The sequence below is a fragment of the Microcaecilia unicolor genome, chromosome 11, assembly GCF_901765095.1.
Source record: "Microcaecilia unicolor chromosome 11, aMicUni1.1, whole genome shotgun sequence".
In the NCBI taxonomy this organism is placed as follows: domain Eukaryota; kingdom Metazoa; phylum Chordata; class Amphibia; order Gymnophiona; family Siphonopidae; genus Microcaecilia; species Microcaecilia unicolor.
The window spans coordinates 43,325,847-43,341,374 of NC_044041.1; the positions used below are offsets into that span (position 1 = coordinate 43,325,847).

General features: G+C 45.7%; 1 protein-coding gene across 1 annotated transcript in view; it reads left to right on the forward strand.

The window, feature by feature from the left end:
• The window catches only part of AACS (acetoacetyl-CoA synthetase), a 138,314-nt gene that overhangs the window by 17,034 nt on the left and 105,752 nt on the right, over window positions 1-15,528 (forward strand). The window contains exon 4 of the mRNA XM_030219363.1: window positions 5,112-5,225. Coding sequence (XP_030075223.1) covers window positions 5,112-5,225 — 114 coding nt within the window. The remainder of the gene's footprint in view (window positions 1-5,111; window positions 5,226-15,528) is intronic.

Here is a 15,528-nt window from a genome sequence, read left to right on the forward strand (position 1 = left end):
ACCCTGAGCCAACTTTTGCATTGGCGCCACCACTACCAATCCAGTATCCCTCCTTCCACTCTTCCCCCGTCCAGTGATCCAGTATCTCCTCCTCTCAACTTCCTCTCCTTCCCCTCCTCCACTGATGATAAAAGGGTGTCAAAATCTCGGTTCAGCATTTCTCCTTCTCTTTTTCTTTCCCTTCTATCCTGTGGATACTGAACTGAAGGCAGAGGGAGGGAGAGGTGCCCTTTATCAGTGGCGCCCTGGGCCAGAGCTTCACCTGGTCCATAGGTTGAGCCGTCCCTGCCATCCCCCTGAATAGAATAATGCTTGGGTGTTTTGCTGCCAATTAGGTTCATAAGTGTACATTTACCCATGAACACAGTATTCTGTACACTTTTATGTGCTTAAGAGGGGCATTTTCGAAAGAAACGTCCAAGTTCTGATTTGGACGTCCTTGCAAAACGGTGAAATCCAGGGGCGGGGGAACCCGTATTTTTGAAACAAGATGGACGTCCATCTTTCGTTTCGAAAATACCGTCAGAGACGTCCAAATCCTTAAATTTGAACGTCCCTAGACATGGACGTTTCTGACTTTCGTCGATTTTCGACACCAAAGACGTCCATGTCAAAAACATCCTAATGCAAGCCATTTGGAAGTGGGAGAAGCCAGCATTTGTAGTGCACTGGTCCCCCTGACATGCCAGGACACCAACCGGACACCCTAGAGGGCACTGCAGTGGACTTCATAAAATGCTCCCAGGTACATAGCTCCCTTACCTTGCGTGCTGAGCCCTCCAACCCCCCCCCCCCCCAAAACCCACTACCCACAACTGTACACCACTACCATAGCCCTTACGGATGAAGGGGGTACCTATATATGGGTACAGTGGATTTGTGGTGGGTTTTGGAGAACTTGCTGTTTCCGCCACAAATGTAACAGGTGGGGGGGGGAAATGGGCCTGGGTCCGCCTGTCTGAAGTGTACTGCAGTACCCACTAAAACTGCTCCTGGGACCTTCATGCGCGGTCATGGACCTGAGGCTGGCACGACCTATTTTTAAAGATGTTTTTTGAGGGTGGGAGGGGTTTAATGAACACTGGGGGAGTAACGGGAGGTCATCCCCAATTCCCTCTGGTGGTCATCTGGTTATTTTGGGCACCTTTTTTGTGTCTTATTTGTAATAAAAACATGTCTGGGTGAAAACTTCCAAGTGTTCGTCAGGGACGTCCTTGTTTTTTTCGATTGTGGGTCAAAGACGTCCAAGTGTTAGGCACGCCCAAGTCCCGCCTTCGCTACACCTCCGACACGCCCCCTTGAACTTTGGACGTCCTTGCGATGGACTGCAGTTGGAGACGTCCAAAATCGGGTTTCGATTATACCAATTTGGACGTCTCTGGGAGAAGGATGTCCATCTTCCGTTTTATGTAGAAAGATGGACGTCTTTCTCTTTCGAAAATGAGCCCATAAGTGGCATATAAATTTGGGTTCCCTGTTATTACTGAATTACCCTTTATATGTCCCTACTTTTTCCCAGATCTATATACCTCTTGCATAGCAGAGGGTCAAAGCACGAACTACAGAGGCACAAAAAGAACGGCACCAAGGGCCTTCAAGGTTGGGATAAACACAAATCCTTTATTCATCGACTCGACATGGGCTGTGTTTTGGTGCTAAACGCCCGTGTCAGAGGGTCTCTATAAAACAGTAACACAGATTTAAATTAAATAATTGTACATAAGGAATATCCTTATATAGTAACTGCAATTATTCTGCCATCAAAACCTTACAGTTGAAACAGGTACATAGCTCCATACATGCAAATTGATTACATGGTGTAAACAAAAATGAATACAAAATGTACAGAAACTTGCAAAGATTTATAAAAAGACGTCATCCTCTAGTGTAAATGCAAAGTGAACCATAACTGAAAGCAGACATAAAGCAAATTGAGCAATATACATTGATTGCAAAAAGAGGAAAAAGTGAAAGAAATTGCCTCTTGCCAATTCCATTTCTCAAGTTACTCCCAAATACATGCTGTCTATTCACCAATCTCCCTTTGATCTCTGCCATAAACTTCCATACTGTGAGCCTCCCATATTCTTTGCATCCGTGTTTCAGTGCTGGGTGGAAATACTTCCGGTAGACAGCTCTGCGCCACATGGCTGCCACCAAAAGATGCCCAGTCAGCTGCTTTTTCCCATTTTTCATGACCTCCAGAATAGCGGCATTCAAGAGCATAAACTGTAGATCTAGGCTCCAATGCACTTGTAATTATTTACATAACTACATAAGTATTGCCATACTGGGACAGACCGAAGGTCCATCAAGCCCAGCATCGTGTTGTCATCAGTGGCCAATCCAGGTTATAAGTACCTGGCAAGATCCCAAAACATACAATACATTTTATGCTGCTTATCCCAGAAAAAAGCAGTGGATTTTCTCAAGTCCATTTTAATAATGGTTTATGGTTTATAGACTTTTCTTTTAGGAAACTATCCAAACCTTTTTTAAGCCCTGCTAAACTAACTGCTTTTTACCACATTCTGTGGCAACCTGCTTCCAAAGCATCTCTATAATTGGGCAATCCCACTAACCCCTGGATTCTATATAGTGCGACTTAAGTTGCATGTGCAAATCTCCTGATTTATATGTAAAATTAATAAGCCAATCAGTGCTGATTGCTGATTAACAAGCAATTGATACTAATTGGCTTTATTTAGAATTTACACGCTCAGTTGTTTTAAACGTATTCTGTAACATGATGTACGTAAATTCTAAGTCGCATAGTTGAAAAGGGGGTGTGGAATTTAGTCACCTTGAGTTTAGTTACGCAGATGGGCGCTTGGCGTATTCTATAATCCATGGAAATTTAGGCTTATTCTATAAAATAAATTTAGATATACTTTTTTTTTTTTTTCAGCACAGATTTTTCAGGCGCCATATATAGAAACTGGCCCTAAATGTGTAATACTGGTCTCTTTGGGGGTCGATATTCAAAGCAATTTAAATGGTTAGAAAAAGCTCCTGGCTGTTGTTTGGGATTAACTGGGAACTTTCAGCGGCACTTACCGGATGGTGCAGTTTGAAAATGCCCAGTTAGCACCTAAGCCGAAACTAACTACTTTGTGGGTGTTCTGGGAGCAGACACAGCACTTAGCTAGTTAAATGCCAATATTCAGCCCTTAATTGGCTAAGATAACCACATAAACGCATTACCAAAAGTCGTGAAAACAACTTATGATCACCTAAACTAACCTGTTCAAAAAGGCGTACCCTACCGACCCAACTTAAATGCCTGTACCCTGCAACACAACGAAACCAAAGATAGTAATGGACATATAATAACTCTTCCTCTCTTCGATTCCCTAATGTGTCTGTACACACGAACCTTATTCTACCACAACATTACTGTATTTCTTCATACCGGAATTGGCGAACGCCTTTACGGTACTATGTAAGCCACATTGAGCCTGCAACTAGGTGGGAAAATGTGAGATACAAATGTAACAAATAAATAAATAGGACTAAGCTTTATGCAGTTCATTGTAGCCAGTTAAGTGCTGCCGGCCGTGTATGCCCAGACATTGTCTAGCTTTGAATATCCAGGAATAAAGCTGGTGGCAGACAGCTAAAGGCTGACCCACTGCCAACTGAATATCAACCCCTTTATTTATTTATTTATTGCATTTGTATCCCACATTTTCCCACCTCTTTGCGGGCTCAGGGTGGCTTACAATATGATATGAATAATGGAAATACAATATGTTACAACTTGGTTATGGATTACATTGTGCAGAGTTATGCGAGACAATCGAAGTATCGTTAAGAATGTAACAATGGGACATAGACATTGAAACATTGGAAGGAGACAATGGGAAGCTTAAAGGGCAGAATTAAGACACAAAGACATATGGTGTACATCTTTCTGTGAGTAAATGTATGAGTGATGTGAGATTACGGGGGATGAGAGATCAGAAGTGGATATATGGTGCATTGAAGATTAGTGAGTGTGGACTCTATGTGTTTTGGCTCTTTCCGTAAATTTTTTCGAAAAGATGGGTCTTCAATAATTTGCGGAAGGAAGCTTGTTCGTGAATTGTTCTTAGGTTGCGCGGCAGTGTATTCCAAAGCTGCGTGCTCATGTAGGAAAAGGTTGACGCGTATAGAGTCTTGTATTTCAAGCCCTTGCAATTAGGGAAGTGGAGGTTGAGGTATGTTCGGGATGATCTTTTAGCGTTTCTGGGTGGCAGGTCTATCAACTCGGACATGTAGGCTGTATACGTGTTCCTAAAGTTTTCTCGGTTAATTTATTTATAAATTGCCTTTGTAAAAACTTTTTATTGAGTAAAACATCATCATTGAAGCATAAAGTATAGTAAAAGAAAATAATTCTGCTCTTAAGTATCTGGATGTTCCGGTTGATGTTAGAATGGCCATTCTATGTAAGAATTATGGTATTCTTAATGTATTTTTGAAACCTATTTTGCAGACATTTTTATGTATGCAACTTGCAGTGTGCCCAAATCACAAGGGGGCGTGTTGGGGTGGGAGTAGGGTGGGCTTATGGCAGTGGTTTCCAAACCTGGTTCTTAAAGCACCCCAGCCAATCAGGTTTCCAGTATATCCACAATATTCATGAGAGAGATTTGCATGCAAGTAGAGGCAGTGTGTACAAATCTCATGAATATTCATTGTGGTATCCTGAATACCCTCCACTGCATGCAAATCTACCTCCTGAGTATTCATTGTGGATATACTGAAAACCTGTCTGGCTATTTGAGTTGGGAATGTTTAGAGAGGGATTGCTAGTGACAGGGCTGGGAGACGAGATGCACTGAGAGCTGGGGAGGAAAAGACCTGAGAAGGGATGGGCTGGATTATATTGTGTTTTGGCATCTCCTGGTATTTCAGGAATCCTAGAATAATAGTTTGTTTAGTTGGTAAATGCATTTAAGTGAGGAAAATAATGCTGAAAGATATATGCATTTTTTGTTTGTTTTTCGTGAATAAGAACTAACATTTTTTATATGACTGGTGTGTTTTGGTGGACTAAACAGATCATGATTAAATTATTATTTAGTGGCAGCTATAGATTTACACATTCTTATGCTTTTCTGCTCCAGGTGAAGGTAAAGAGGAGATTACCAAAGTGACTTTTGCAGAGCTAAGACAGGATGTGGCCTTGTTTGCTGCAGCCATGAGAAGAATGGGAGTGACAGCAGGAGATCGAGTTGTTGGTGAGTAAACGCCACAAAAAACGTGGCACGATCCCATAAGGCAAACTTGATTTGTAACAAGCATTCAGGGAAGCCTGGGATAGATCGAGACTGCTGCACAATACAGGTTCCTTCCCCGTGCCTCTGTTTTCAGTTTTGTATTTGCCGTGATGCGCGCGACACTTACAACCCTAACTAACTTATGAAGCAGACTGGATGGGTTATGTTGGTCTTTATCTGCCACCATCATCCTCTATGTGGCTATGGAGGTTCTAGGTGGCCCCTTTAACGGGAAGGGAGATGAGACTGTTCCTAGCAGAAACTCGCCACCTGTTTTGTACCATAATTAAAACTGAAGATGGTCCTGAGATGTATTGCTAAATTTTATTTGTAACCACTTTAGTAAAGTTTCTTATGAGTGTCTCAGACTATACAGAACAGTGGAATAGCTATGGGGGAATTGGGGGCCCAGGCCTCCCAACCCTGATGGCCAGTCAAGTGGCTGCCCTCCCACTCCCTGCACCGCTGTCCTCCAATTTTCTGGGTCACTCACAGCATCAGTTAGGTAAACACGCTGCCTTTGGTGGCTCGTAAGCTTTCCCTCTGCTACAATTTCGCTGCAACAGAGGGAGAGTTTCTGGGGCTGTCGAAGACGGTGTGTTTACCTCTCTGATGCTGCCGGCAGCCTAGAAAATTGAAGGGCAGTGGTGCATGGAGCTGGAACAGGAGATGTCAAAGAAGCCCATTAGGATGGTCTCCCTTTCTGTCTGCTCCCTGCAGCTGTCTGTCATCCCCGTTCATCCAAAACAAAGCAAGGAAACCTATGAGCTGCTTTATCCACATTGTCCTTTGTTGTTGTTAACGTTTTTATTTGATCTCGCTTATATTTTCAAACTAGTAAAAAAGGCCCGTTTCTGTTTGAAAGGAAACGGGCGCTAGCAAGGTTTTCCTCTGTGTATGTTTGAGAGCGTGTATGTGAGAGTGACTGTGTGAGAGAGGCTTCTGTTTCTGCTGCTGTGCATTCCCCGTGTTGTGCTGATTCGCTGCTCCCTGTATCGTGGCTCCGCCCCTCTTCCTTCTACTGGCCAATCTGGTGTGGGTTGTGTGACGTCACTATTATCTACTCCAACTCCAGACCACCTCCAAGGGATCCACGGTTCCAGGCAACCTCAGAATGTTGGAGATGAGAATTATTATATAGGATGTGCTGGCTTTGCAACATGTGGGTGTACACAGGGGAAGTATTGAGTAATTAGTTCTGAATTGTAAATCGTTGTGTCATTTGGAGGGCTGGTTATAGGGATGGCTTGTATTCGTGCAGAGATGTTTTCACCTGCTAAAAGGGCCACCAAAATGGTCATATTATGAGAATCAGCTGCTTAGCAATCAGACTTACTATTTATAAGTATAATTAGGTTGAGACCTGGGAGCATTTGCAGAATTTAGTGTTACTTTACAAAGTAATTTTGGCAGACAATCTAGTCTGCTCCTTCACAAGGAGAAGGAAGTGCAAGGAACACTGTCAGGAACTCCAGGGACTTGAACTGGTTCATGTCGGCTTTAGAAAGTAGAGAAAGCAGTTGAACCAGAAGAAAGGACAAAAAGACTTTTTATTAGTACAGCTTAATGAGGTATTTTATAAAGTAAAGTTGAGGGATATGTGCCATTGCAGTAATTATTTTCCAGGATACTATGATGTGTGTTGAGATGTTGACCAAGTCTACTATAATGGTAAAGTTTAAGTTATGGGATAATTCAACGTCATTGAAAAACTAGTGGAACCCAGCCCGTTTCCTCAACAATGAAAGGGGCCCTAGAAAGGCTCTCTTGTAAGCGATTTTTTTTTGTCTCTCCCCTGGCCTCTCATCCCCTCCCCTCCATGTCCAGCAATTCTCCTCTTCCCTGCCCTCCTGTCCGTGTCCCGCGATTCTCTTCTCTCCTGTCCTTTCCTCCCACCCCATCCCATCCATGTCCATCGACTGCTGTGCCCTGCCCTCGATCTGCCGCGATTCTCTCTTGTTTTGTACCTCATCGTATTCTGGCTGGCCTGGCTGGCTTCCCTTCCATTGGTAACATCCTGATGTCAGCTCGCCTCCAGCATTCCCTTCCCTCTCACTGTTCCGCCCTCTGACGTCATTACGTTTTGACACGAGAGCGGGGCAGTGAGGGGGAATGGAACGCTGGAGGCTGGCTGACGTCATGAGATGTTATGAACCTAGGCAGCCAGACAGCGATGGAACATTCATCATTGTATGTGAGGACTTAAGCCTGCTGAAACTTGGTGTAAATGCTGGTGCACAACCCATGGTAGCTGGGCGTGTAAATGACCCCTATTCCAGTGGTTTCCAAACCTGGTCCTTTTACAAATGTTTTTGTGTTTACCCCCGGATTCTCTAAATGTTGCCCAAATTTCAGTGCGGATCCCAGATCTGCACGCAAATTAATGAACCATTGTTATTGACGTTAATTGGAACTAATTATGCATGCATCTGTTTATACACTATTCTAGAACACTGCGCATTTAAACTGTCTCATGCACAACTCAAAAGGGGGCATGGCCAGTGGAGGGTTGGGGTGATCCCAAAATTTAGGAGCAGTGTTATAGCATAGTGTAGTGGTTCGCAAACCTGGTCCTTGGAGGCACCCCTGCCGGTCATTATATTTTTCAGGATATCCACAATGAATATTCAAGAGAGAGATTTGCACACAGTGGAGGCAGTGCATGCAAATCGGTCACATGGATATTCATTGTAGATATCCTGAAAACCTGAATGGCTGGGGTGCCTCCAGGACGAGGTTTGGGAACCACTGCCCTGTTCTATAACACTACTTCAAAGTTTTGGGATCACCCTGACCCTCCCCTGGCTATGCCCCTTTTGAGTTGTGCATGAGACAGTGTTATAGAATATTGCATAGATAGATGCATTCATAAATCCTAATTAGTTCCAATTAACATCAATAATTGATTAATGGTTCATTAATTTGTGTGCGGATCTAGGATCTATGCTGAAATTTGGGCAACATTTTAGAGAATCCGGGGGTTAATACACGGTATTTTGTGTTTATGAATGCAAACACACAAAAAAACCATATCTAAAATAGATGAGTGTAATGAGAATCCAGCAAGTTAACTCCTTTCCTATGTTTATCTAGTTAACGTTTGGGTGTCAGAACCACTCAAAACCAAAATATCTTGCCTTACTAAGCCATTCCTGCAAACCTCCTCAACAAGTTTGCATCACATCAGATCATGATTCCTGACTAGAGGCTGATTAAATTTTGGCTTTGGCACAGAAACGGACCCGAAAATCAGATTCAAATTTTGTCCAGAAATGCCTCTGTAGTTTTGTTGGAAACTGTAACCCCAGCCCATTCCCACTCGCTCCCCCCTCCCCCCCCTTAGGCCTTCCTCAGGCTTCCCTACTAAAAGTCCTGGTGCCCCTTTAGGGCAGGACCATCCCAAGATAATGGGCAGGAAAGAGTGGGATTCTTTCCTGCCCCCCCCCCCCCCCCAAGAAGCTACTAGGCCACAAGGACCCTTCAAGATAGGACTGGGGAGGGCCCACATGCTCAGGGGGTGAGGGCTATAGTGTGCGGGAGGGGGGCAGCGGTGGGGCAGAAGGCAGTGGCCGGGGGAGCCCCAATTACCTTTACTGCCCAGGGCCCTGACCACTTTCAGTCTGCCCCTGAGCTGCAAATATCGGCCGTGGATTTAGTTTGTCGGCCTCTATTCTGACTCTTTCCTTCTGTGGTTTTTCTTGTTGGTCACTCTGGAAGCGGCCTGTGTATCATTTTTTTCTTTTAAAGGAACACCTGATCATTACCTGGCAAGCAGAACCTGTACTGAGGACTCCTTCAGGACATCTGCCCTTGTTTGCATTAGCAATATTTAGAATTTGCAGAGAGAAATTGAACATTTCCCTAATAAGATACATTTGTCATCTGCATTGTATTTTGTGAGGCTGCTTTTGGGCTGTAAGTCTGCCATAGTCTTCTGATGTTGGACGAGGGTGGGTGGCATATTTGGAATCCAGGGCAGCTGCTGTCCTTGTGTAGAGGACACGGGGGCGGGGGTGCTTCTTTTCTTGTCTCCTCAGTCTGGCCTTTTTGGACCAACTCCTCTGCCATGAACAGTTGGCTCCTGGTAGATCGTGCTGATAACCAGGGCTCTGTAAACGTGTCCAGTTATCTATGATTAAATATAGCAGCACTTTCTTGGCTCTTCAGCAAGTGAAATGTTTTTCCTTTGTCAAATTAGAGGACAATATTGCTTGTTGTGTTTTCAGGGAGGTATTAACATATCGACCTGCCTGCCTTACAGAAGAACTTTCACCATCAAATAAAGTTGGAGTGGTGTAAATGGGAGAAAGTAGGATTTTAAACATTCCTGCCCACTGCAAAGTCAGAATGGCAGCAGTCATCAGACTGTCGCAGGTCGGGTCCACCATTTTGAAATGGAAACTGCAGGAGCAGCAAGAGATTGCTCCTGCCCATGCCGGTTCTACTCTCAAAGTGGTGGTCCTGACCTCCTGTTACAGTCCCGTGAGGCTGCTATGGGAAATGGCAGTCGCCATTTTTGAGTACCCAACGAGCAGGGGCAAGAGTGACTCGGGATTGTTCCTGTTCGGAAGAGGCCACTAGACCTGGGGAGGGCAGAGTTAGGGGTGGACTGAGAGGATGAGTTTTCTTTTGGGGGGGGGGGGGGGGGGGGGCTGGCCCGGGCTTGTGGCGGTGATGGCACAAACCGGTCGTGAAGGCAAGGAGTGTTGGTTTTGTCCAAAACCCGAATCTGGATTTTGGGCCACTTTCTGTGCCAAATTTGAAACTGAAGCTTACAGCCTTACTGACTGAATTTTGGTTTAAGTAATTTTTGCTCTTAACTTTAGGTGCGAGCATTTACGCCTGCCTGCCAAAAGGCTGATGTAAATGCTTGCACCTAACTGCTGTAAGGCACGGAAATGGATGTATTCTCTCAGTGGCGTGGCAAAGGCGGGGCGGTGGGGGCGGCCCGCCCCGGGTGCACGCTGCTGGAGGGTGCAGAGAGCAGCCGCGCTCGGCTCCGCTGGTTCCCTGCTCCCTCTGTCCCGGAACATGTTACTCCCTCCAGCAGCCAAGAATGCATCCGGGGGGGGGGGGGGCTTGATGCGCCAGGAGGGGGTATCATGCTGCACCCTGGGGGGATGGACGCCACTGCACCCGGGGGGGGGGGGGGGGGAGTGAGCAGCGACAATCCGTCCCGGGTGGCGGCCGACCTAGGATCGCCACTGTATTCTCTAAATGTGCTTAAATCCTGGGAATGCCTATGATCTGCCCATGCCCCTCCCTTGGCCACGCCCCCTTTGGAGTTGTGCACAAGGTTGATTAGGGGTGCAGAGCTGATAATGCACAGAGCCAGTAATTAGTGCCAAGTAACACTTGTTAAGGCCAATTATTGATAATTACCAATTTAGCCAGTTACTTTACATGTGTATCTGTGATCCACGCACAAAACTGCATGCCAAACTTTGAGTGACCTATACAGAATTTGGGAGCATATGTGTTTGTAGCATAGGAATTTAAAATATTTTACAGTAATGCCATTTATACCACAGAAAGGGACTCTCCTATAAGCAGGGTTGATGGGGGAATCTAATTTTGTGTTTAGAAATATAAGGATCAGCGCCAAGAAGCTGAGTCAAAATGTGGTTTGTACGCATAGCTCGAATGTGTCCTGCAGGAGCCTGGAATACATGATTTTAATTGCATGACCTCTGATAGGGGAAGTGGATTCTGAAACCCAGCTTTCCAAGAACATTGTAGCTTTAACTCTTTAGTGCCTGCTGTTCATGGTTTCCAAATAGTTTAACATGCTTGGGCAGGATCAGCAGTTGTTTTGGGGGCTGTGGCTGTATTTGAATATCCCTCTGTGACAGCAGCATACCATGAAAGCCAGGGAAAGATGCAAGAGATCTCAGTCAGATATCTGTGACCAAAGTGACGGATTTATGTGTTGCCTCAGTCACTGGGTCTTTCGTGACCAGCTGACGGGAGATTTCATGTTGCACATTTTGGAACAAGGTGCAGGGTGAACTTTGTCAACAAGGACCTCTTCTTGTGTCCTTCTTTAAAGACCTGATTTATAGGAATTAAGGAAGAAATGGAGTCATCTGACAACTATAGGCGCTGACCAGTAGCAGGAGAGTTTTAATAATACATGATGATATCGCAATGTAGTCTAACCTCTCTGAAATTGTTCGTGGAGGAAAGATATATAAAAAGGGATTCTGAGTGCCAGAGAACAAGAATACATGGAAAGTTGAGCCGGCAATTATGGGGTGTTCTGTGAAGAGCAATTTGAATGGAATTGGATGCAGGCAGATATGCATGGTATTCTTACAAGGCCACCTCCCCTCCTGATTCTTGTTTGTTTTGTATGCCAAATCTGGAACACTGCCAGCAGTGGCTCAGAGCAGTTTTCTGTTTTCATCTGTTAGATGGGCATGAGTGCAGCAGTGGCGTAGCCACAGGTGTGCTTGGGTGGGCCAGGGCCCACCCATTTAGGGTTCAGGCCCACCCAACAGTAGCACATGTTTAGCAGTAGCTGGTGGGGATCCCAAGCTCTGCCAGCTGAAGACTTCCCCCTGATGGTAATGAAAACGCTACTCTCCATGATACAAGCCTCTGCACATGCTCAGTTTTCAGCACATGCCTGCTGCAGACTGCCAAGGAGGAAAGAAGTGTTTTCCCGCCAGCTGAGATATTTTTTTGGTGGGGGAGGGGGAGAACACTTGGTGCCCATCCACTTCTTGCCTAGGCCCACCCAAAATCTGTTGTCTGGCTACACCCCTGGAGTGCAGGGGTGTACTCGCTTACAGCATTTGTTGGTCTGTATACTTGAGTGAGGTAATTGAGATTTTCTCTTGGGGGCTGGAGGCTGGAAACTTTAAATGGTGGGAGGAAAAGTAGATTGTGCAAATTGAGCAGTTGGTCACCAAAGATGGGTCATTTGCTTTCATTCTAAGAGCTGAAACAATAATTTGGCCTAGGGGATAAGGAAGCCTATAAGGTGTGGAGAAAATTTAAAATTGTTTTATCTGAGCTCCTGTGGTGGACTATTTATGTGGTGGCTCTGGGCCCCCAGGGGTTGTGCTTGCTTCCGGGGGGGGGAAGGGGGGGGAAGAGCAGTGGCAGGGTTAGGCTGACATGAGGAGAGGGGAGAGGCAGGAGCCCTGTCTGAAGCAAGGATTGTATTTTTAGGGTGTTTCACAGCTGCTGTAGCTGGTGCCTCTGTCTTACTCCAATTATCCCAGAAGTGATACTCATGCATGTGAGTGATTTAGATACTGGGCAATGGGGGCTGGAGAAAGGAAGCTGTCAACCCCAATTCTGGAGAAGCGAGGCAGCAGTTTCTGGTCAGCGCTGAGAAGGGCTAGCTCAGGGGAGTAGTTTTATTTGACAGCAGCCAGCCAGTGTTTGAGCCACAGCTGCCAATGTCAGAGGGCTGGCTTGTCGCACATGTGCAGAAGTTCACACACATGCGTGGACTGAATGTGGTGCTGTGCTCTGAAAACACTCTGGTCTGGTTTTAAAGAAGCGGTCCAGCTCTGGAGTTCTGCTGGCTGCACCCCGTGTTTGATTCCAGGGGTGACAATGAAGGCACAGTTTGGTGCAGGTGTGTGCCTGCACACTGGAGAAAACAAGTGGGCATGAGACTCTGGAGATAATCATGCTGGCATGAGAAGGATGTGAAGGGAGCTTGAGTCAATGCTAGCCCTGCCATGAGGGAAGAGGTCCAGTGTTTATTGGCTAATCAGCTGTCTCCAGCTCAGCACAGGTTTGCTTTGGGTTGTAAACGGAAATTGATTGAGAGAGCTTGTGAATGACTGAGGGGGGTCTTTTTTACTAAAGATTATCTTGAGTTTTCTGCAGCAGGGTCCATTTAATTCCTATGGGCCCTGCTGCAGATAACTCGAGCTAAGCTTTAGTAAAAGGCCCCCTGAATGTCTGTGTGAAAGTTCGGGAAACCAGAAAATTGAATTGCACTAAAGTTTAATATGAGTGATTGACGAATAACTTGATATAGTGGATGATTTGTTGTAGTAAAAACTGTGGATGTAAATGCCAGTTTCCTCAATGGTGATGGTGCTGTGAGTCTTTGACAGCTTTTGTTGAATGAATTAAAGTGAGAGAGAAGTACAGAGGAGACAAGCTGTGATTTAAATGAAGTAAATTTGTGCAATTGTGTGAACTTTTAGAAGACTAAGGGCAAGATGCACTAAACTTTAACGACCCTTTTACAACCCTTTTAACGAACAAGTTTTAAACCGTGACATGCATTAAAGGCCTTCTTCCGAGGATGGTAGCAGCTAACAAAAACGGAATGCAGATGAGCAAATTGTGTAGAAACCCCCCCCCCCCCCCGCCCGAGGTTGCCGCTGCTCCCCGCTTCCCCCTGCAGCATAAAAATCCAAACTTTAGCAGCCCCGGCCCCCCTCCCTTCCTCTCTCTCTTTCTCCCACAGCTCCGCCTCCCGCCATCCTTCGCCCCCGTGTCCCGCCCCCCCTCCGCCTTACCAGGCCCGCGCAGCGCCTCTCACCTCTGTGTGAAGGCGCTGCACGGGCAAGAAGAACATCTGATCGCCGCCGAGTCTTCAGGACGTCTCTCCTTTCCTGACCTGGGCCCGCCCTCGTCTGACGTAAGTAATAATAAAGAAAGACCATGATCAAGTATGTAATACCATGTTCATTGTTATTTAATCTAGAATTGAGAATGAATATGACTGTTGGGCAGGTTTAGGGTTACCATATGTCCGGATTTACCCGGACATGTCCTCTTTTTGAGGTCAAGTCCGGGCAACTGGGCGGGTTTTGCCAATCTGCCCGTTTGTCCGGATTTCTGGACAAACGGGCAGATTGCTAGCCTCCCCTCCCCTTACTTACTACTGCCCTGGTGGTCTAGTGACACCGAGACCCTGAAGCAGCTGTGCGAAACGCTGGCCACTGTCGGCTCGGCACATGAATAAAAGAGAGTGGAGCACAGCACGCAACGCTGTCTTGAAGCACCTACTGAAAAGATAAGTAGTGGTGCTCATTTAATTTGTGTGAATGTATAATAATTTCCATGAGACTATTCTAACCAGCAGGAATTGTAGTACATCATAAGGTTTTTTTTGGCCAGTGATGAAGGCAGGGTCTGTTGACCCGTATTAGCGTCAACAGATTAATTCAGGATCTGGAAGCTCTTTGAGGCCTTTTTTTCCTGCTGTACAACACCCTGCACTAGATGCAGGTTGATCAGTGTCATTTCGCGGCAGCAGATTTTTTTGTAGTAGTTACGTATATTCTAGGCGGTCTGCACCCGAACATCATATAGTGTAGTTTTCAGTCTTATTCACATCCCTTTCCTAATAATTCCTAGCATCCAGTTTGCTTTTTTGGCCACCGCCACTGCACATTGAGCAGAAGATTTCAGCGTATTATCTAAGACGACACCTAGATCTTTTTCTTGGTTGCTGACCCCGAAGGTGGACCGTAACATCGGGTAACTGTGGGGTCCTTTTGCTAAGGTTCACCGACTGATTTAGCATGTGCTAATTAGCATGCGCTAAATAACATTCCCATAGGAATATAACGGGCATCTTATCATTTAGCACACGGTAATCATTAATGCACACTAAATCCGTTATTGCACCTTAGTAAAAGAACCTCTGTGTTGTTTATTGTCTGAAAATTGTCCCTCTCAAAATAGCTGCATAGAGAGAGACTGTCCCTGGGGGTGTTCAGGGAAAGAAAGTAAGGTCTGCACGTTCTGGGGTAAAGACTCGGTTGACAGAGGTCAGTGCTCTTGTTTTTTTTGCTTCCACTGGCTTTATGCCAGGTTTATTCAATACCAGGCCATGCCCAGTATCCGAGCATGTACGGCTGGCCAGCTCTTGACCGGTTAAATGCTGATATTCAGCTTTAACCAGTTAAGTTAAACCAGCTAAAAATAGAGCTATTTTTTTTTGTGTTTGGTCCTATTTGGCCAGTTAAACTTAGTCAGTTAAGTCCAAATATTGGCACTTAACCGGTTAAATGCTGACTCCACCCTGACTCTGTTCCCAGACCACCCTCTGATGACTTAGGTGGTTAGTGCTGACGGGGGCGGCCCGACCATTAGGCCACCTGAGGCAGGGGCCTCAGGTTCAGGAGCGGTATCTCCCCCTTCGTGTCGTTTCACCTCATCACAGTGACGTTCCAAACCTGGAAGTGATTCCCATACACTGCCCTGCCACTGTCACCCGCCTCTTCCTTTTACTGCAGCTGCCTCTTTGATGTAACTTCCTGTTTCGTCAGAGTCTCGGGCA